The sequence below is a fragment of the Callorhinchus milii genome, unplaced genomic scaffold, assembly GCF_018977255.1.
Source record: "Callorhinchus milii isolate IMCB2004 unplaced genomic scaffold, IMCB_Cmil_1.0 Scaffold17, whole genome shotgun sequence".
Lineage (NCBI taxonomy): Eukaryota > Metazoa > Chordata > Chondrichthyes > Chimaeriformes > Callorhinchidae > Callorhinchus > Callorhinchus milii.
In genome coordinates this window covers 7,784,193-7,806,547 of record NW_024704758.1, presented here as the reverse complement: position 1 = coordinate 7,806,547, position 22,355 = coordinate 7,784,193, and the positions used below count along the sequence as shown (strand labels likewise).

At 41.7% G+C, this 22,355-nt stretch overlaps 1 protein-coding gene across 1 annotated transcript in view; it reads right to left on the bottom strand.

Annotated features, from left to right (window-relative positions):
* The window catches only part of swap70b (switching B cell complex subunit SWAP70b), a 31,195-nt gene extending 8,850 nt beyond the window's left edge, over positions 1 to 22,345 (bottom strand). Inside the window, exons 1-7 of the mRNA XM_007887581.2 lie at positions 22,207 to 22,345; positions 15,679 to 15,819; positions 13,812 to 13,988; positions 9,780 to 10,007; positions 6,512 to 6,658; positions 5,353 to 5,461; positions 4,073 to 4,254 (exon numbers count right to left, since the gene is read on the bottom strand). Of these exons, the coding sequence (XP_007885772.1) occupies positions 4,073 to 4,254; positions 5,353 to 5,461; positions 6,512 to 6,658; positions 9,780 to 10,007; positions 13,812 to 13,988; positions 15,679 to 15,819; positions 22,207 to 22,302 (1,080 nt within the window). The 5' untranslated portion in view covers positions 22,303 to 22,345. The remainder of the gene's footprint in view (positions 1 to 4,072; positions 4,255 to 5,352; positions 5,462 to 6,511; positions 6,659 to 9,779; positions 10,008 to 13,811; positions 13,989 to 15,678; positions 15,820 to 22,206) is intronic.
* Positions 22,346 to 22,355: the final 10 nt, after the last annotated feature.

The window sequence follows — 22,355 nt, the reverse complement described above, 5'->3', positions numbered from 1 at the left end:
CTCGAAATAGGTCTACGTGAATCAATTTTATTCAATTGCACATCAGAGCTGATCGCAATGTACTGGTATAATCATGACCCAAAGAATGGGAGAGCGAGAGAGAGAGAGAAAAAGAAAGAATCAAAAGAGAAACAGAAAAGGGGAAAAAAAAGCCAATGCAGAATTAAGAGCACAAAGAAAACAAAAGAACCCACAGGAGGAAAGTACACACAGCAGCATGAAGAAGCGAGAACCAATCATCATGAGGTCGGCAGCACGATGTAATTATAGTACAGCCCCAGATTACACCGAAACCTTATACACAAAAAACACAAAGTTCGGAAATTCATTGTTTATACAGAAAAAAGAACAAAAGTGCGATTTGCAAGGAATGTACTCAGGGAGGAGTGGATTAAGCCCATATTTACTAGCCTTTCCCCATACAGAAATAAATAATCCTAAAATGAGAGTTAAAGGCAGGGAAGACCTCAAGGAAGCTGTGAATAGCAATTTGATACCCAAAACTGAGGGGCATTTTGAATTTCCGGGCTTGTATTCCTCATTGCTGTCTTGCAATTTCTGCTGACAAGTGCAGACATATGATGAGGGTCAGGAAAAAGTTTGGCTGCAATGTCCTTTGTGTTAAAGGAAGGTGCAGACACTCACTGCCTAGGACTGTACAAGGAAAAAGAACGACCACTTTAGCAACATAGAGAAGAGCCTTCAACAACAAGAAGAAGAAGATTCCATTTATAGAGCGCCTTTCACGTCGGGAGGACGTCCCAAGACGCTGTACAATTGGGTCAGGTCCCGAGCATTGGGGAGGGAAATGGTCAGGGTGAGGGGAGGGAAGGGAGGGAGCGAGGAGGGGGTAGAGAGTCGAGAGGGGAGCTGAAGGCACAGTCAAAGAGAACGGTCTTGAGACCGGCCTTGAAGGAGGAAAGGGAGGAAGCGGCGAAGGCACTGGGGGATAGAGTTTCAGAGCCGAGGGGCTGAGAGGCTGAAGGCCCGGCCACCGATGGTAGGGCGGTTGGGGCGGGGGATGTGGAGCAGACCGGAGCCAGAGGAACGGAGGGTACGGGCAGGTAGGTAGGTGGATAGTAGGTCGGAGAGGTAGGAGGGAGCAAGGCCGTGAATGGCCTTGTAGGTGAGGATGAGGATCTTGAATTCGATCCTCTGGGGGATGGGGAGCCAGTGGAGGCGAGCGAGGGTGGGAGTGATGTGGTCGCGGTGTCTGGTGCGGGACAGTACACGAGCTGCAGAGTTCTGAATGACCTGCAGCTTGTGGAGGGAAGTGCCGGGAAGGCCGGCGAGGAGAGAGTTCCCATAGTCCAGCCTTGAGGTGACAAAGGCGTGGACCAGAGTTTCAACAGCGTGAGGGGTGAGGTAGTGCCGTAGTCTGGCGATATTCCGGAGGTGATGGAAGGCGGTGCCAGTTGTGGCGCGGATATGAGGGAGAAAGGACAGCTCAGGGTCGAACAGAACCCCGAGGTTCCTGACTGGCTTTGAGAGGTGGAGAGTGCAGCCTTGGATGCTGATGCTGTCAGCGCCAGAGGTGCGGAGGCGCTGACGTGAGCCAATCAGGAGGGCCTCAGTTTTACGCACGTTGAGCTGAAGAAAGTTGTCTCTCGTCCAGGACTCAATGTCGGACAGGCAGTCTGTCAGGACATCGGTGCTCGTGGAGTTGAGGGTAGAGGAGGAAAGGTAGAGTTGGGTGTCATCTCTGAGTATGTAAAAAGTGAGGGGTGGGAAAAAGAGGAGCAAACCAATGAAGAAATTAGAAAACAGTGAAAAGGACAATACAGTAGTACTTGTGATCACTTTAAGCATAAACTATGAATGGTTCCCACCACACCCATGTCTGAAAGGAACCCAGACTTAGACAGGAAATCCCGTATTTAAGGTTTTGTGAAAATCCAACAAAAGAGTAAAGAGTCCACAAGCTTGTATTCAAACAGCAACACTCTCAGATGAAGAGTCTGGTACAAGAATAATCCTCAACTTGTCCTATTGTAAAGCCACTGATAGTTCAAATAAAAAGAGCATCACTTCAGCACATTTTTTTTTCTTTCAGCAAACTAGGTTTTCCCACATGTTTTAATGCCTGCAAACGTAATCGTTTTCTATTTTGTTTAGATCAGGCTCTCCCCACTCAGGAATTTACACTGAAGAGTGTATTTTGCAGCTTTCAAAGCTGTGAACCGTAAGTGAATGTACAGAGTAATAGATCGGGCTGCTGTTTTCGCACACTGTGGCAGGGCAGGTAGCAATGGACTATAATAACCAGCCACAAGGTGACCTTCCAACATTGTCTATGCTATCTGTAGCAGGTACCAAGAAATCAAGGTTGAAAACCTATCTTTGGTGAGGGTATGTTGCAGGTGACCCAGATAGACCTAGATTTGAGACGTCTAGAAGACGTGAAAAGCACTATAGCAAATGCAAGGATTATTATTATTATTATATTATTATTATTAATATAGTGGCTCCTACTAAGCAGGCAAAATAGAGAATCGATCAGCTCTCAACCAGATATTTTCTTCCTGTTTCACGTGGTCAAAATGACTAATATGTCTGTCTGCAAAAAAAAAAGGCTATACTCAACAGCATATATGTGAAATGTTTTGATGCAATAAGACACCCAAAAAATAAAGTTATTTCCTTGATGAAACACAGTTGGAGACAATCAAATGTGGTTTTCACCTTGAAAGTTTAAGAGAGAATTATGGTTCCCTATATCACAAAGTAGTTTTAAAAAAAAGGTAGTTTTATCTCAGTGGGTTTTAGTTCTGCATATCTCAGATAAGACTCCTGCTGATCTATTCTAATCCTTTCAAAATAGATAAAACCCAAGACCATTTCTACATTCCACGTAGCAGAATGAACAGTGCAACTTATTTAGACACAAGACTCACCCGCGGAGATGAATAAAGATATCAAGTCCTGCAAAAGTCCGGCAAAAGTAAATATGTTCCAAGTAAATCAATAAGTTGAATTATTGGTGAGTACAGAAAATTTCTGCACCACAGTTAGTGCAAACCGCAAGAGAAGTCCACTAGAATCATGTAGAATGATACAATCTTACCTCACAGAAGGAGGACATTTGGCCCATCCTGCTTGTGCCAACTCTTTGAAAGAGCTACCAACTAGTCTCACTCGCCTGCTCTTTCCACATAACTTTGTAATTTTTTTCTTTTCAAGTATGTATCCAATTCCTCTTTTAAAAATTATTATTGAATTTGCTTCCACCCTTCTTTCAGGCAGTGCATTTTATATATGATAATAATAATAATAATAATAAGAGTAATCACGTCTTCGAGACGTCTTAAAGCGCTTCACAGAAGCGTAAAATTAATTGATTGTATATTTTTAGGGGGGCAAAACGTGGCAGTCAATTACAAACAGTCGTGGATTGAGGTACCAAATTATTACTTCAGATAATAATTTATACAAAATTTCCCAGTTACAATTTATACATTACACACTCTCCCTCCTCGTGCCCTTACTGAAAGATTGGTGATTGTCTGAAACTGGAAACTAAGACTAAATTTCTAAATAATATTAAACCAGAGCTAAAAATTTTACAGCAATGAAATTTAGACTAAAAAAAGGATGTCAAACTTCTGCTATCAACTCTATGTTGTTACTTCTTCAGTAACAATACATTTTAATGCCTAAGGTAAGACCTAGGACTAAACCTGGTCAAAGCCACTCACAATTCAATCAGAAATCTCACAAAGGGTGAGTTTGATCACTCATTTCAACAACAAAAGCAACAAATTACATTTGTATAGCGCCTTTCATGTCGGGAGGAAGTCCCAAGGTGATGAACAGTCAGGGATTTGGACACGAGCTGGGGGTTGGGTGGAGGGCAGGGAGGGTAGGAGGCTGACTGAAAGTGCAGTCAAAGAGGAGGGTCTTGAGGTGGGAATTGAAGGAGGCAATGGAGGGGGCGAGGCGAAGTGACTGTGGCATGGCGTTCCAAAGGGTGGGGGCAGAGAGAAATTTCAGCCAGGAAATCCTTGTTGAGAAATTCTCTTTTCTCTTTTCCCCCCCCCCACCTTCCAGCTCAAGTCAACAGGCCCTCACTCACCATGCGCATTTTCTCCAGCTCGACTTGTTTATCTTCATTGGCCATTTGCAGCTCCTTCATCCTCCGCTCGATCTCCTCCTGTTCGGCCTGCAGTCTCTGTCGCTGGCCTCGCCGTTTCAGCTGTCCTTCCTTGTGGGGCGGGAGCCTGCTGTCTCTCACCAGGTTGATAGCTGTTTGAATGCCTATTCAAAACACAGTAGGTTAGAAAACCCAAGACATGGCACCCCCAACGAAGAAGCAGTCAAAGTACGTACTGTGCGCAATAGAAAAGCCATGGAAATATCAGCAAAAGCTTATAAATTTGCTGCCACGTTTCACCCACACAAATAACAGTCAATCTACTTTACAGTATATCCTGTGAAGAGCTTTGAGACTTCACAATCATGTGATGAGGCACTAAATCAAGTGCAAGGATTATTATATATTACGTTGATCTTAATTCGCTTCACTGAATACAAACTACTTCCTACAAAGTAAAAGTGGAATCAAGCAGTATTTCTGCTGGGGATCACTATTTGGCCCTCCTGGAAAATGCTCATTTGTGGGCACAATTGGGCTCGGCTGCAATGCCACTATGGCTGAACAAAGTGCCAACACACACTGATGGTTTCCACATGGTGAACGGTTACTTGAGCAAGGTGCTGAAAGGAATGTGGCATCTGCGAAATTATATCTCCGTGGATGAATAAAAGGAGAAAGAAGGAAGCATTCAGATGAGAAAAGAATTGGGACAAAATAATCTATTGCCTCTTCTCAATCACTTTTGATCCGTTAGCTTAATATCTCAAAGTAATATGAAACAAAGTACAGTCAAGACATTTAAAAACAAACTGGCGTAAATGGATTGGAAAAGCAGACAATGTATTGTACTGTGACTGGCATGTAATTACTGTAGATAAAAATGTTTGTTATTACACTTCAGTCAACACTTTATTTTATGGAAGGGTAATAATGTAACTGCTTCCTTTTTTTTGGTCAGCTGAGTCTTAGACCTAAGAAAACCCATAACCCTCTTAAGAGTATCCAAACTAGACAAAGTTCCACATATGTATATATTTCTACACACGAAAAGTTCCACCTGTGTGGACTAGAGTGTATTTGATATAGCGTCTTTCACATCGCCGAGACATCTCAAAGAGCTTCACAAGAATAAACTGTGAAGTGAGGGTTTGGACTGGGTATTTTGTGAGCAAAATGTATACTTAGTCTGAGAAGAACATAACTCCAACAATTGTCATCAACTTTCACAAGTAAATGAAACCCAGCCCAATCATTCTTACCTTGGATCCATTCTTGCTTTTTCTTTTTATCTGGTGCGCTGATCTCAAAAGACTTATCTGAGCACTTTACCAGCAACAGACATTTCTTTCCATCTTTATCCGGTAAGGACTATAAAGAAATCAAACACATTAGTTATTGCAATCTATCAGATTTTGGCCTTCATGAGTTGCAGAATTATTTTATATTAGCTCTTCATATTTAATACGAGGAGAAACCATAACCCCAGATATAACCAGAATTTGAAGTGCTTCCCATTGAAGACAGTGTTACAAAGAGTATTGTGGATAAACAGGAAAACTGTTGCAAACAAAGATCGTGTTAAACAGGATCTTTATAAACAGGAACAGACTGTAGCAAATCCCACATAAGCTAAAACATTTTGAACAGACCACAAGAAAGACACCAGTGGGATTAGGTTAAGAGGAACATAAACTCCAAAGAAATTCATCAATTATGGTTGGTTTTATATTTGACAAGCTTGTATGTATGTTTGGGGATTTATAACCAGTAATATACATTATTACTTTTAAAATTACTTAAAAAACTCAGACCAACAAATAGTTGGCAGTCTTTTGGGCTCAGTCAGAGCCTCAACATGATTAACCTCTGAGGAGATAGGGAAAAGGGGAAGAGGAAAGAACACAAAGTCAAAACTAAAATGCAACAATTGTATTAAATCACTGCAAGTCTTAACCCAGCCCTACAATTTCAAGAATTAGAGCACAGTTTAAAAAAAAATTCCATCAGATGGGAACAGGTATGGGTCAAGGTATTGGTCTGTTGAATCTGTTCTGCCAGTTCATTACTTCATAGCAGTTCTTTATCATTTTATTTGTATGTATGCACCCTTTCTGTGAAGAAAAAAATTCTTTAATATAATGTCCACCTGATGTGGATTCGTCTCAGAATTTCCTCCTCCCCCCCCTACCCCCCACCACCTATTATTATTTTAACCACCTCAATCTCTCCTCTGTTTGAGGAAATATGATCCATGTCTCTCCTCTCAACTGAACATCTCATCTGCATTACACACAACTGTCAGACAACTTCTTTGCTTTCAGCTTCCAGACCTCCACAACTACTTTCAGGTCGGGAGCGTGCGTTTTGTGTGCGTCTGTTTAGGAATCAGTACAATTTGCAAATGTTAGGTTCATTTACCTCTACGTAGCAGTCAGTGCTCAATACGATATCGCCTTTCTTCTCCTTTAGATCTTCGCTGACGTAATATGAAATGACATCAGGTTTCAACACAAACCAGCGCTCGGTCCAGTTCTTCCTTTTGTGCCCTTTTTTCCACATGTAACCCTGTTCAGAAGAGAGCGCATCATTCATTTGAACAGCCAGTCCAACAAAATGCATGACAGCACAAGCACTAACAACAGTGGCTCTGCGCCAAATCAGACACTAAATTCAGGGAATTTGCAACTTAATCTGAGTTAGGATTGGAGGGGATCAGTGGCCTCCAACAGCCAACACCCAGTTCATTGAATACAGAACATAGGTTTAAAAAAAACATTGCTGTTTTGGCTTGCTCATGCCATTAAAGTTGAGTGGAAGCATAAACTGCAAGCCTCCTGAAGTTGTCCTTGGGATTAAATTATCTTGCATCTTTGTTCCTACGTTCAAAGTAGTTATCAGCCATTTCACCTCAACAATATACTGGCCCAGAGAAAGCTCGCCAAGACTGGACAGAAAATGACTCCTCTGAAGTTTTGACTGTGACTTGTGCACAACAGTTGTGGTGTGGCTAAATAGCGTGCTCCATACTACAACAGTTTCTCGGTACTAACAACAACAACAACAAGATTCCATTTATAAAGCGCCTTTCACGTCAGGAGGACGTCCCAAGGCGCTGCACAGTTGGGTCATGACCCGAGCAGGGGGGAAATGGTCAGGGTGAGGGGAGGGAAGGGAGGGAGCGAGGAGGGGGGAAATGGTCAGGGTGAGGGGAGGGAAGGGAGGGAGCGAGGAGGGGGAAGAGAGTCGAGAGGGGAGCTGAAGGCTCGGTCAAAGAGAGATATTAACAGATATTATAACCAAAAGGTGGGAGATAGAAATCAGGCAAAGGAAAATAGCACACCACCCTGAAAGTGCTCAGGCTGGTTGTATGCATGGTAACACAATCAAAACACTTTGGGAAGACTTATCAAAAGTCAAACTTTACAATTATCCTGAAAAGAAGATTTACCTAATCAGTTCCTTATACTGTGGCAATAGATAAATCAGTCTGCCTGTTTCCTTACGACCTTTACCAAACTACAGACAACAAATTGCATTGTTCTTGGTGTCTTTCACATCGGGAGGTCAAACTTTACAATTATCCTTAACAGAAAATTCACCTAACCAGTTCCTTGCACAATAAAAACAGCTAAATCAGTAAGTTTGACTCAAGTGCACAATTGTTTCTCCTCCCTCCCCCCATATTAGATCTAAAAGATCCAAAGTCCAGTTTACTCAGTAACTTTATACTCCTTACATATCTCCAAAACAGACCGGGCAAATCTCACCATCAATTACCTTATACACCTTAATGGAATATTTATTTTTGGCAGCAGCCCCAACAAACCAAAAAAGCATTCAATGTGCTGGCATACAGAGATTCCTTTCATAACCTCTCTTCTCACCCCCCTCCCCCCTCCCCACGACGTCTTCTTGCACCAACTAACCTGCTCTACTGCTTCTCAAACTATGGTAACCTTAAACATTTAAATGTTACTCTCCAGAAGCAGTGAGAAGAAATGAGGTGGAGTGTTCGCAGGGGAAGCAGCACAGTGTAGGAGTGCGGGAGATTGGGTAGCCTTTCTTTTCCTGTTGTGAGGATCTGGCAGGGAAGTCCTGTTAGTTTATACTGGCTCTAATCATTTTGTGTTCAACCGAATGCGGCAGATCCTGAGTTACAAATAGTCGCTGAATTCAGCCCTTGCCCTCCTCTGTCAACTCAGTACTAAAGATCACGCAAGGTGGTGTCACACTGAATCCAGTTCATGGGAAAGATTTTCGCTCTTTACCTAAAATTACAGTAAGTGCAGTTAAAGCGGCTGGTTTAATCAGTCACATTTGTTGATTTGACGATTGCAGATATCGGAACCATATGCTTTTAAATATTAAATGCAGCACAGTCCGGATCAGTCTCTGGTTTGTTCCTGTGCTGCACGTGAGGTTATTCATCCTTGTCAAAAGGGAAAACACAGCCCAGTGAGAATTCTCCCTCCCTGGACCAGTACAAGAAGAGTTGGGACTGGAATCTAATCATACTACAGTACTTCAAATAATGGAAATGTTTGATTGGAGGCACGGAGCAGTATTTTGTGAAGTTCCACAAGGATCTGTTTTGGGATTGTTCTCGCTATTCATAAATGAACAGTTATTGGGCACCTTAATTACAAAGGTACATTCAATAACAATGTAATAAGGATGAATCAGTACCATAACAGAGACAATGGTCTCTGTGCTGCACTATTGGGAGTAGGGCTTGGGGAAAGTGTCTGTGAAGAGAAGAAAATCAGGGTTTAATTAAAATGGATGGATGAATTTAAGTTTCTTTTTGTGGGAGGGAACAGGGAGATTTGATGTGGAACTCTTCCTAAGAGCAGACTAGCAGGAAAAAAGTCCACTATAGGACTGGTCTAGTAAATAGGCAAGCCTTGCTTGTTGCCTTTTGCTTGTTCCATGATTTCTATGTTCATAATTCTGTGGCTGTTAACTGTTTTTAACAGCATTGGCACTGTTGATAAAACATCCCAATACACACATTCTTTTGCAAGGCTAATCTCACTTCCTGATATGACTGAAGTAACAGTATGAGGAACACAAGACCACAATCTATGCTCACAGCAAATTTTAGGCAATGTTAGCTATTTCCCTCCCATGACTCATGACAGTGATTAAATATTTCCAGATTTAAAGAGAACAAAATAAACATTTTGGAAGACAAAATTCTGTAATCAGAGATATGCTCAAATGGCTTGGTCATATTTCAATGCAATTCTGATTTTTTAACATTGCTTTAAGTACTTAAAAGTGGCTGTGAAAAGAATAAAGGATAAACCACTTGACTTAAAACACATCCTCTAATGATAACATGCTTGATTAACCAATTCCTAGGTACTCTTATTAAATTCCTGTAGTTCGTCAGCAACAACCTCAAGAATAAATATATTAAGATGCAAACATGGTTTTGTCTAAATTTGCTTTCACTAATTTCCGTTTAATGTGTCCACTTCCAAATTCCTTAACTTCTTTCAATTCATAGCTGATTCATAGCTGAGGAATTCTGTCCTAACCCAATGTCTACACAAGCATTTTCCAGACAAAGACCACGGATTAAACTTTGGTCTGTGTCTACAGATCCACTCACACTGGAGTGTGGTTTTGTCATTGACCTTAAATCTGTCACCTTAAGAATAAGCACAAAATCTTTTCTCACCTGTTTCATGACATCTAGGATAAGCTCATGGTAAACTTCATCAATTGCCATGGACAGGGTCTGTCTGTTCATGCCTTTAGAGAAAAGCCCAGAGCCAACCAACTCGATGAACCCCCACACAGAAAGGCCGTATTGCTTTGCACCAAGCTGCTCCTTGTATTCCTCAAATTGTTCTTGTTGCCAGTTAACTCCCATTGCTTCAGTCAGCTTTTGAAGGAAGTATTCAATCTGGAGAACGACACCAAGAACACAGGATTAGCACAGTAGTTTTCCACAGAAAGAAAAGGTGAAACTGGCCAGAATCGATTTCTTAATTCTGTAATATGAACAAACACACTGTGTGATACCTTATTTTTATTTTTCAAATAATAAGAATTATATTTCCAATGTCTGCATTAAAAGCATTTTAGAATTGTAATTTCATAAGTGGAAAATTGATTCCAGATTCATGCCTTCAGCTCTAGAAACTCTACATCAGGATATGAGTTAGGCTGACGAAACCTGACAGGAGCTACTGGTGAATAAAACGCTCATCAATATTTCAATGTGATTGGTTCTATCAAAATGCAAATTCACAAACTGCAATTTCTTCCTGATAACTTTGCAGACAGAATCTTCATCAGCTATGCAATAACCATGCCATTTAAAACCTAAACTGAGCTACAGTATTATCTTCATAAAAAAAATACAATAACGGGACGAGAGGTTAATTCAAAGATATGTAAAGGTTCTGACCTTCCAAGTCCTACCGACAAGCCAAGCTCAAGCTAGCTGCTGTGTCATCAGCCGCGTCCTGCGTGCCAGCTAACATCCTAGGAGATGCCACTTACCCACCCCCCAAGGAGGATAGTCACTAGTCATTTGACATCTGACAATTATAAGTGTTTGAACTCTCACTAGGTAGAAAAAAAATCCTGATAGCTTCCCAGTGAATAGCACAGCGTGAAGTGTGTGAAAGCATTACCACCATCCTCCTGCTCAGACACATATCCCTATCTGTTTTTTTAAAAAAGTTAGGACTGCCTTAAAGAACAAACACAATCATCAGTAGAAAGCAATAGGATAAAACATTTGGCCAAAAGGCCAAAAGCTTGGCTCATGAAAAGCTTGGAAGTGAGTGATGAATGTAATGAATACAAAGTATTCCAACTGGGAACGTCAGGATTCTCAGGAACACCCAACTGTAGGAAATCTTAAAGGTTAATTTGAAGGAAATGGCTTGCTTCCTGTTTCAAGTGTATGATTACGCATAACGCAAAATACAGTTGGTACTTCATTACAAAGAGGAAACTGCAATAGCATAAGTCAGACTGAGTTATTGGGCTTTTGTTTTTAGAGGGAGGGAAAACCTTTTAAAGTTCCCTTATCATCAGGTCCATAGCCTGTTTTGTTCATTCTTTGGGTATGGTTTGCTTAGGAGAACACTAGTAAATATTAGATTAAATATTTACTCTCATATTTATACAAATACTTTCATCTCAAGTTGATAGCAACCCTGTTGCTCTTCTGGGCATATTCTGATATTGTGCGCAATTGGGTGCCTCAGTTCACCCACAAAATATACAGTCAATTCACATGACAGTATATTCTGTGAAGTGCTTTGAGGCATCTTGAAGATGTGATAAGGCGCTGTATCAAATTCAAGGATTATTATTATTATTGGGTATAACTGTTCTACACAGCCTAAGCATTTTAAACGAAGACAATGAGTGGTAACATTACTATGCAACAGGAAACCAAACTACTATTCCTGAATACACATTACAAGTTTATTTACTGAGGAAGTGGTACATTTAATCTTAGCTGTATAGTCACCAATTGTATCTTACAGCTGCAGGAATGGTTTATTGTCAATGTATTGGACCTACATATAATTTGGAGGCAGGTAAGGATTTGGCTGGTTAGAGTGAAAACTATAAAAAGGGTATTTTGTTTTGTTTATAGATTATCGTCAGGAATAATGAGGACATTTAAAAATGTTTTGGTGCACTACTTTCAGCTGCACCAGGAAAAAATCTTGTGCAGAATCTTACAATAGAAAGTATAAGGATTATAGCAATTTGATGAAGATAGATTATCAGCTACTGAGAGGAATGGAGCAGATTTTATTGTATCATTGCTGCTCTTCACATGCATTTTTAGCAGATCATAGCGGCTCACAGGTAATCACATTCAAGTGCTGTGATTGCTTTTGTAAGTGAATTCAAAACGGTTTCTGTACAGTTGTCATCATGGCAACTTGGCAGCCAAGTTTGTGGAGTCCTGTAGCTCAGTGGTTAGAGCACTCGCTTTGCAAGCGAAAGACCCGAGTTCAATTCCAGGCAGAGGGTGAAACCTTGGGCAAGTTTCCTTACTCCACACAGAGCCTAATAATAATCCCTCCAAAAACCAAAAACAATAATAAAAATTGGTCATTTTCAATCTACGACTGTTTGTGGGACATTGCTGTGCGCAATTGGCTGCCACGTTGGCCCACAAGTATACAGTCAATTCACTTTACAGTGTGTTCTGTGAAGCGCTTTGGGACGTCCTCCCGACGTGAAAAGCGCTATATCAAATGCAAGGATTATTATTATTATTTAAGTTGTCATGACAGCTGTACTGAAACCTCTTAACTAAAAGATCCATTTTTCCTGAAGTGGACATAACTGTCTCCAGTTAAAAGTATTCCTAAGTTAAAATTGTGAATGAAATATGAATGTAATCCAGATAAACTTGCACTCCATCCACAACAATAACATGGGTCTTCACCCAAGTTCTTAAATCAAAAGCAATTGTCCGAAAGCAACTTTGTTAATAATGTTAAATTCAATGGCAAATACCTGGATGGGATTGAAAGGCAACAATTCACACTCAAGCGATAATATATTCCAGTAGATAATATATAACAGTAGAGAGCAGATCAAGAATAGATCATTGCTTCACTCACACAGACAAAAGTAGTTGTTGCTCCATTGGATACGATTAAATGAAAAGTTTGAAGTTTTCCTATTACATGCTGGTCACATTAGCGTTTTCAATACAAGGTTGAATTTATCCACATCAAGAATTACAGACAAAAGCAGAATCTGACGAAGTGCAAAGCAATCAGTGAAATTAGAAACAACCCCAAGCAGAGAATTTCATTCAAGTGGACATTCCCCAGAGTCTTGTGAAACATGGTCAAAGCGACTAACCACATTTGCAATTCTCTCAGGCTCTAGGGTAACAGTTCAAGCAATTCCAAAGAATTGTGGAAATGCAGCAAGATCCCCCTCTAACTTCAGTTGAACACATTTTATTTGAAACCAAGGACTTTGTGCAATTAAAATTTCAAAACTACAGGGCAATCCTGCTGCCCTGTGGGCACAATATATCAGAGACAGTTGAGACAGTTACGGCTTCTGATTTTCGTTTTAAACCGATTAAAAAAATAAAACGATAAAACACTTCCTGATACAAAAAAAATGTATTTGACGTTAATCCCTGTTCACACCGGAAAAAACACCAGAAGTGATTGCTCAAATCCGAGGTGAGGTTTTCTCTCTCACTTTTGACTGTGCGTTTGCAGGCGCATCTGGTGAAGCATTTGTGTTTAAAAGTCTGGCGGAAGCAAGTTCTATGAAAAGCATCTGAATGAAGGGTGGGCCAGAGGGAGGTTATGATTTAGTTTCCTTTCTCTTTGAGTTGCTGTACATGCATTTATTTGTGTACATTTATTTGTGCAATTATTGATTTCACAAATTAAAATCGTGTGAAAAATATTCTTTAAAAAAATCTCCTCGATGTTGGAAACCCATAGAATGAAACCTTCGTGTCTCTTCCCTCTCACACAGCAACTCTGAGCACAGCACACGCAAGCAAACTCTTCCTTGCAGGAGTTGCAGCTAAACTTACATGAAATTTTCACAAAGTGTCAAATCCGTGAAGACAAATATTCCGAAAAGGAAGAATGCAGAAGTCCTTCGAAACTACCAGTCTATGAGAGGGTCACACAAGTAGCACAAATGATTTAAAACGGCATTAAAATACCGGTGGGTTTATTGCTCTTACCTCCTCTGGGACTATGACCAAGGGATACAGGTCTTCTGAGAGGAAATTGAATATACACCAAACTTTGAAGGCATCACCATCACTGATCAGCAGATTGTTTAGATTCAGATTCTTCTTGGCACAAAGAGTCCAGCACATCCTATTAAATTCACACTTACTGAAGGTGTTCGGTTGTACCTTATGAGAGGGGGTGAGAGGGGAGAGAGAGGAAAAAGAAGAAAAGAAAGAAAATTAATAAGAGCAGTTATCAGGGTGAGGTGGAGCAGACAGGCTAAAAGGAAGTTAGCAATTTCTGTCATTCCTCAAAAATGACAATTCCCAGAATTATTGCACCTTTCGTTCAGGATTTAATTTGATAACAAATATAAACCTGCATCACCAAAGAAGTTGCAGCCATATTCATGCAATGGCATCCTACTCAAAAGCTACATATGTACACATCACGTTCAGTTGATGACTTTAAATTTGTCTTGTTCTCTGGGAAAAGGAGAACAGTTAAAATAAGAGTTCTCCTTATATCACTAACATTCACACTAACATTATGTTCAATACTTTCCTCTTTAAACCACTCTTTTGGTCAACTTTCCCCTTCCACCCCTTCAGCTCCCACCGACAGCTCAGGTGCCAGACCAGAAGTGTTAAGCACTTTGAGACGTCCTACCATGCCAAGGCACTTTCAATGTAAATTCTAATATATAGAATGATACAGCACGTAAACAGGGTGGTCAGCCCAACTAGTCCTAACAGTGTTTGTACTCCATTGAACTCTCCAGCCCTGCTACTTGCCTCTATTTCCTTCTCCCTCAGATACGCATCAAATCGTTTCTTGAACACGCTGATACTTTTTGCTTCAACCATAGCTTCCGGCTATGAGTTCAATATTCTCACCGCCTTCTGTGTGAAGAGATTCTTCCTAGGTTCCCAATGAAATCTACTATACCAGTTATTATTTGATGTCTCTCGTTCTGGACTCACCACAAGTGGAAGCAGCAATATCCACCTATTCAAATTATTTCATAATCTAAAACACCTTTATTGGGTCTCCTCTGAATAGTCTCAACTCTAGAGAAAAGCTCCAACTGTTTGACCGAGTCCTTACGATCCTGTCCCCAAATAATACTACCTCAATTTTCCTTTTCAAACAGTATGTGCCATTGTAGATGGATATTGCCATGGCAACGGCGAACGTTGCTTCACAGCTGTGCTCCATTTTGTTTGCAATCAGTTACCATTCCATCCCCAAAGATAACTCAACCAACATGGAAACTGGCTCTAAGCAAAAGTGTCACCGTGATGGTTGGTGCGAGCTACAATTCACATTCGTTTCACAATACAACAGTCACAGTTCTCCAAATTTGAAGAAAAGGAAAGTTTTCTTCCTCCCTCCTTACTCACAATTGAAAAATATCTGGTTAAGAATTAACAGAATTGTGCAACTTTTACGTCCCTGGCAATGTTCATGCTACACATTTTTATTCCAGCCATCCTATTCTTTCATGACTCGTCTGTGTCCTGACTACAAGAATATTTCTGTGTGTGTTTTTGTAAGCTTCAGGAAGTACATATTTCCCCTTCTACCACACACCCAGCTGAAACTGTAAATCTGGGCATTACTCCACGATTGCCCTGGCTGAACAATGAATGCCTTGTTAAAGGGCAAGCAGTTAATTTCAGCTTCAGATAAACAAGTCATTTGCATTTTACTGCCGCAAAAAAAGTATTAATAGCAATCCAATTTGTAAGTCACAATACTGAAAGTATTTAACCAAAATTGTGAAATATATTCACATAACGTAGAACAAAAACTGAGAAAGCCAACACAATGCACATATATATATATATATATATATATATATATTATCCATACCTTGTCCAAGATAAATTTGTTCAAATAGGGCATGTATCCCTGGTTAGAAACTGGACCTTCATCATCATCCTTAAAGTGATTCTCCAAAGCCACTGGATTATGAGGGACTTGCAATACTGTACAAAGGCTGTGCGAGAGAACCTATGTAAATAAAGACATGTTAGTGAGTTTAAGAACTCAACATGGTAAAGTGCTGAGACAATACCATATACATTTATATAGTGCTTTCTTTACAGATAAGGACATTGTAAATACTTTATACAGCTAGCTGGGCACGCGAGCTGGTGGAGCAGAACTGAGAAGTTGGGGAAAGATGACTGAATCCCCAGTCAAAGTCTTAAGGTGGGCTTTAGAAGTGGGGAGGGAGAGGGCAAACCAAAGCTACTCAAGAGCAGAGTTCCAGAGAGGAGCAGGATACGTGAAGACTCGGTGGGGCAGATTGGTCTTGGGACATGAAGTGGGCTGGGGTCTGCTGACTGGAGAGAGGGTCTGGGTCGGTAGGAGTGAAGTGACGCGAGGCTGTGGAGGGATATGAAAGCGAGGATGAGGATCTTGAATTTCCTGGAAGCCTGGGAACGAGTAGAGCAAAGCGAGGCTAGGGGTCAAATGCTCAGGGAGCCTGGTGCGGGAGAGGAGAGGAGTTCTGGACACTCTAGAATTTGGGCTGAGAGGAGCTGTGGAGTTGATCTACTGTGTATTTGTAAAAAATAGACATTGAAAGAAACTGCAAGTCCTCACCTTCACAGAGGAAACTGGACTTTGTCCAATACTGAAATTGCACAAAAAACACTTGCGCAATTTCAGTAACATATAAACTTTATCTCTAACCTGCTTCACTGTTTATTACGGAAGCTGCAATAATACAGAATCTGTATACAGTATCAAAAGCACTTCAATGATCTCCGGTACAAAACACAGCTCCTTCTCATAACATAGCTCCTTCTCCTTCTCATAGCGCTTTGAAATGTCTTGAGACATTTCAAAGCGCTTCACACAATACACTATAAAGTGAATTGACTGTATATTTTGTGGGCAAAGCACGGCAGCCTGTTGCGCACAGCAATGTTCCACAAACAGTCATCACCCCTTAATCTCATCCGTTAGCTTTATACTGAATCATATAGCCGATGCTGCATAAACTCTCCCGTTTATACATACGATGAAATATGCAACAACACAAACACAAAATGTTCGGTCTATAGACTGTTCTAACACCAGTGCATGTGGCGCAGTACATATTGACGACCGTCAACAACAACCTTCGACTCAGCCACAAGCTGAACTGATGTCTTGCTCAGAACAGGGCAACTGTCAGAAATATTGCAACATCCCTCACAGTGATAACTGCAATTTGAGCCAGTTACCAAATAGGAGAACAGGCACTTTTGGGGGCGTGACGGGACCATTGAGCCTTCTCATAGTATTCTTTCACTTGCTTTATCGTTACTGAGATATCCTTGCTAACGCCCAGTGTTATTTTCTCCTTTATTTTGCATTCTGGCTAAAGTTATAAGGAAACTGTTATTTGTTTACCAGTGACCTAAAAAAAGAAAGCCTTCAAAATAGGCAAGAATAACAAAATCTCTGAATTGTTTAGCAAAATGCAGTGTAGCGACCAGATTTTTGTGGATTCATGTGGCCAAAAGACAGTTACATTAGCGATAAAAGAGGCAGACAGGAAGCAGCAAGAATTGCAGAGAAACAAGGACTACAATGATACTGTAGACTGGATTTTCACATAGCTTTTATCCAACCCAGTTGCAAAGTTTTATTGGAATGATTACATTTTAGTACAACTCCCTCCAAAATTTTTTTAATATCTATGAACTGTGAGGCTCTAGTTTGCAAGACAAAATTGCAAATAAAAACAATGCGAAATCACTTACATGTTTCAAATGCATTTCGTTCACAAAATAGACAGTCAATTCACTTTACAGTATTTTCCGTGAAGCGCTTTGAGACGTCGCGAAGACGTGAAAAGACGCTATATCAAATGCAAGCATTATTATTATTATTAATCAAGGTCATTAATCTGTCAAAAATCCAGAATTAAATAACAGTGCTCAGTATCATTCTCATCAGATAACTTTTTATTGCTCAGCTCACTTGTACCAACTGTGTACCTTACACAGTTCTTGTATTATTTAGTATTGACTTCAGAATATAACGTTAACCATGGATGTAAACCTGCCTTAATTTACAAGATTATCACTAAATCAGAAAAATGAGAGGGGAAGAGTAAGCTTATTTATACTTGGTTACCTACAAATAACATTGGGTATTCAGGGGAGCGGGAAAAACAGCCAAGGTCTCCAATCCTGACCACTGCCCAAAAACCCTGCATGGAAGGTGTTAAGTTGTCAAATGAGGACAGAGTCAAGTCTAGCCGTCTAATTACCTACACTCGCACATGAATGTTTCCTTGGAGAAGACAGCTAAGGCTCAGTGGTGCTCATGAAACTGTACTCCATAAAGAGTCAAGTATTACCTTCAGGCAAGGAAGGGGAAAAATAGGATTTTATTTAAAGTGACAGTCAATATTTATGTACCATATGTACACTCCTTACTGCCTTCTGATTCAATAGAAGCCCCACGCACTATTTTAAGGCAACAAGGTTTGAAAGATTGTTAAGTTTGATCCAGATCACAGACTATTATAAAATGGGGAAATCAAACACAGAACAACTGTTCACAACCACTTTAATTCTTCAGAACTCATCCACAAATTAAAATTAAGATTAAAGATGTTCTGTGATTTATTTATTCTGCTTATTTGAGGCTCAAATAACTATCACAAGGACTTTTACCATAGCCAAATGCTCACACATAATTTCTGTGTGAGATGAATATTTTGATTGTATTAAATCTAGCCTTCCAAAGCCATGCAACAACAACTTGCATTTATTTAGCGCCTCTCATGCAGGGTAGCATTCCAGAGGGCTTGACAGGGTAGAGCAAGACAGAGCCGGGGGTGGGGGGGGGGCGTTGGAAGTGACCGCAGACATGGTCGAAGAGGAAGGTCTTCAAGCACAACCTGAAGATGGGGAAGGAAGGGGTAAGGTGGATAGAGGAAAAGTGTTCCAGAGCAAAGGGTATTTCATGTAGGGGAGCATCAATCTGCAGAGTGCCGCAAACCTCTAATAAAATGTATCCAAATCTATTATTGCTTTTTCAAGAGGAAACGAATAATTGAAATCACCCTCTTCGTTTTTTCTCCATTTTTTATTTTTACAAAACTGTGAATGCGGATGATGCCGCTAGGGTACTGGCAAGGAATGGCAGTGTCAACCAGGGTGATATAGAAATCATTAACCCAGAGGGATTTTACAATGGTGCCTTTAAGCACTCGATCACCGACAGACTCAAGTCACTCCTTCAATCCAGCTTCCCTACTGAGCTAATCAGAAATCAGCACTGTTTAAACAAATAGCAACACCGAAAAATAGAACGTGAGGAAAATAAAAAACAGAATCCTTGTAACCGTTTTGAAAAACAAAGTCACTGATAGTGGGACTTACTCCTTAAGACTTCCATTTTAAGTAACAATTTTAAGAAAGTTCTGTGACAAACATTTTATTAAGCATCTACAGTAACCTCACACTCACAGACCTTCGCTGCAGCTTGAACTTTTATGATTACGTTTTTTTTAAAAACAGTGAAGAGATATCGAAAGAAAAAGTCTCAAAAGGTTGAGATGCAACACAACAAACAAAAACAGAGTCAAAGGGAGAGAGAGTGAGAAAAGAGCTTGCAGTGTGGTACTACAGTCAAAATATAACTCTTGATGGAATAATATTTAAGTTAGTGCTTTAGCCTATTTGCATTCTATGCGACTATCCATCGTATTTGCTTATCCACAATGGGGTCAGTCCTACTTGGTACAGGTAATCAACTCTGGAGCTTGTGAATAAAATAGTGAACTCTATTACACACAAGCTCCAGTTTGTACAAAGTTGACTCGCTTGCATCCTTACCCCCACAGTAAGCTTTGATGCGCATCACCTCCATCATATAAAACCACAGCTCTTAGCTGATCAACTTCAAGATCCGCCGTCCCTCCCTTTGTAGCTTCCTCCAGGCTCACTCTCCTGCTTGCCCTCCCCACTTGACAAACTGGACTTCTTCCTTGCCCCATCCACCCTACAATCAGACACTATGCCCCTTCCCTCTGGCAATACCTCCCTAAATCCCTCCACTTCACCCCCCTCTCCATCTCTAAAAGCCTCCTGAAAACCTCTCTCTTCAAACAGCGCCTACAGCCACCTCTTCCTCCTCCATCCCCGCCTCCATCGTGGGTATCCGGCACAATCTCCATAAAACGTTTTGAGTCCATAACCGATGCGAAAAGTGCTTCTGCTGAATATAAATTCAAGTTGTTGCATCGTCCCTCAAACCCTCCGCCCCTTCCACCTGGGGAGTCGGTGGGTTTCACTGATTAAAAGCTGAGTGAAAGTGTTTTCGAACTGTGGTGACAAGCCACCGTCTGTGTAATGGAGAAGTTCTTCCTGCTGTGAAAGGCACGGTGTCAACTTATATTGTATGGTAAACAAGACGAAAAATTGAGTAGAAATTAAATGGAAATGCGCATGAGGTCAAGCAAAGAGCCAAACGGTCAAACTCTAACCTGCTTCTGTTTAAGTGGCCCGAGATGCTGAAGGACATGACATAAATGCAAGTCGTCGTCGTCGTTTCAAACGCAAATTGACCCAAATTCCAATTTTCCACCCTTAATTCTGCTTTGAATTTCAGATTCTCTGCTAAATGTGGAGCCTTTCAAACATCAGCAGTTCAAATGGCACAAAATAAAAACGCCTGAACACAACTCAAGTCCTGTGGAGTCCTGTAGCTCAGTGGTTAGAGCACTCGCTTTGCAAGCGAGAGAGACCTGAGTTCAATTCCCGGCAGAGGGCGAAACCTTGGGCAAGTTTCCTTACTCCACACAGAGCCTAATAATAATCCCTCCAAAACCAAAAACAATAATAAATTGCTCATTTTCAATCTACGACTGCTTGTGGGACATTGCTGTGCGCAATCGGCTGCCGCGTTCGCCCACAAACATACAGTCAATTCACTTTACAGTGTGTTCTGTGAAGCGCTTTGGGACGTCCTCCCGACGTGAAACGCGCTATATCAAATGCAAGGATTATTATTATTATTATGTCCACACAACTTAAGTTAAGGCATCGTGTTCCCCCCCCCCCCCCCACCCCATTGCCACAACATGGTGCAAAAATACAGTAAAAACCCCCACACACAAAAAAAGGAATAAAAGCCAAACCTATTAGTAATAACAAGCCACTAAACTGCCGCAAACTAATCGATCAGCAGGAACCAAAGTCACTTAAACTCGGGAGAGAATAAATAAGTCTCCACATCGTGAGCAGATTTTACGCAGAAGATTAGGTTCCAAGTTCGACCCCAAACAACAACAAAAACAAGTTCGTGGGGGGTGGGGGGTGGGGGGTGTGGGGGTATTTTTTGGGGGGCAATGGTTTCCAAGAGAAAACTCATAAGTTTTTTTCGACTCTTGGTTTCAGACCCTCGGGCTTTTTCGACCAAGTTCCCAATCCCATGAGTTTGGAAACCGGGCGGAGAAGGGCAGGAGATTGGGTTTGTTGCGAAAGGGAATAACTTGGCGATTCGTAATCAAACGAAGTCTCACTCACACACACACACACACAGACATACAGACAGACACACACACAGAGACACAGACATACAGACAGACAGACACACACAGACACACACACACAGACACAGACATACAGACAGACACAGACATACAGACACAGACACACACAGACACACACACAGACACACACACACACAGAGACACAGACACACACACACAGGCTTGGCTGGTTAGGTACAACATTTTTTTTTGGGTGGGGGGTGTTTTTGGTACCCGATCGCGAGGGTTCACTGTGTGTGGGGTGGGGTGGGGGGAGTGTGGGATGGAGGGGGGAGTGTGGGATGGAGGGGGGAGTGTGGGATGGAGGGGGGAGTGTGGAGTGTGGGATGGAGGGGGGAGTGTGGGATGGAGGGGGAGTGTGGGATGGAGGGGGGAGTGTGGGATGGAGGGGGGAGTGTGGGATGGAGGGGGGAGTGTGGGATGGAGGGGGAGTGTGGGGTGTGGGATGGAGGGGGGAGTGTGGGGTGTGGGATGGAGGGGGGAGTGTGGGATGGAGGGGGGGTGTGGGATGGAGGGGGGGGTGTGGGATGGAGGGGGGGGTGTGGAGTGTGGGATGGAGGGGGAGTGTGGGATGGAGGGGGAGTGTGTGGAGTGTGGGATGGAGGGGGAGTGTGGGATGGAGGGGGGAGTGTGGAGTGTGGGATGGAGGGGGTGGTGGTGGGTGCAGGAGAGACCAGTACCGCATAACCGCAATCACAGTAAACCCGCAACAGCAGAGAGAGAGAGACAGACAGACAGAGAGACAGAGACAGACAGACAGACAGACAGACAGAGACAGACAGACAGAAACAGACAGACAGACAGAGACAGACGGACGGACGCAGTAACGAACGCACCTTCAGCTGAGACTTGGACACTTTGCCACATTTATCGACGTCCAGGGCGGAGAAGGCGTGCCAGATAGCCTTCAGCAGCTCCTCTCTCAGCCCCATGGTGTGGGGAGAGGCGCCTCTCCGTCTCCGCGCTCTCGCTCGCGGGTACGTGT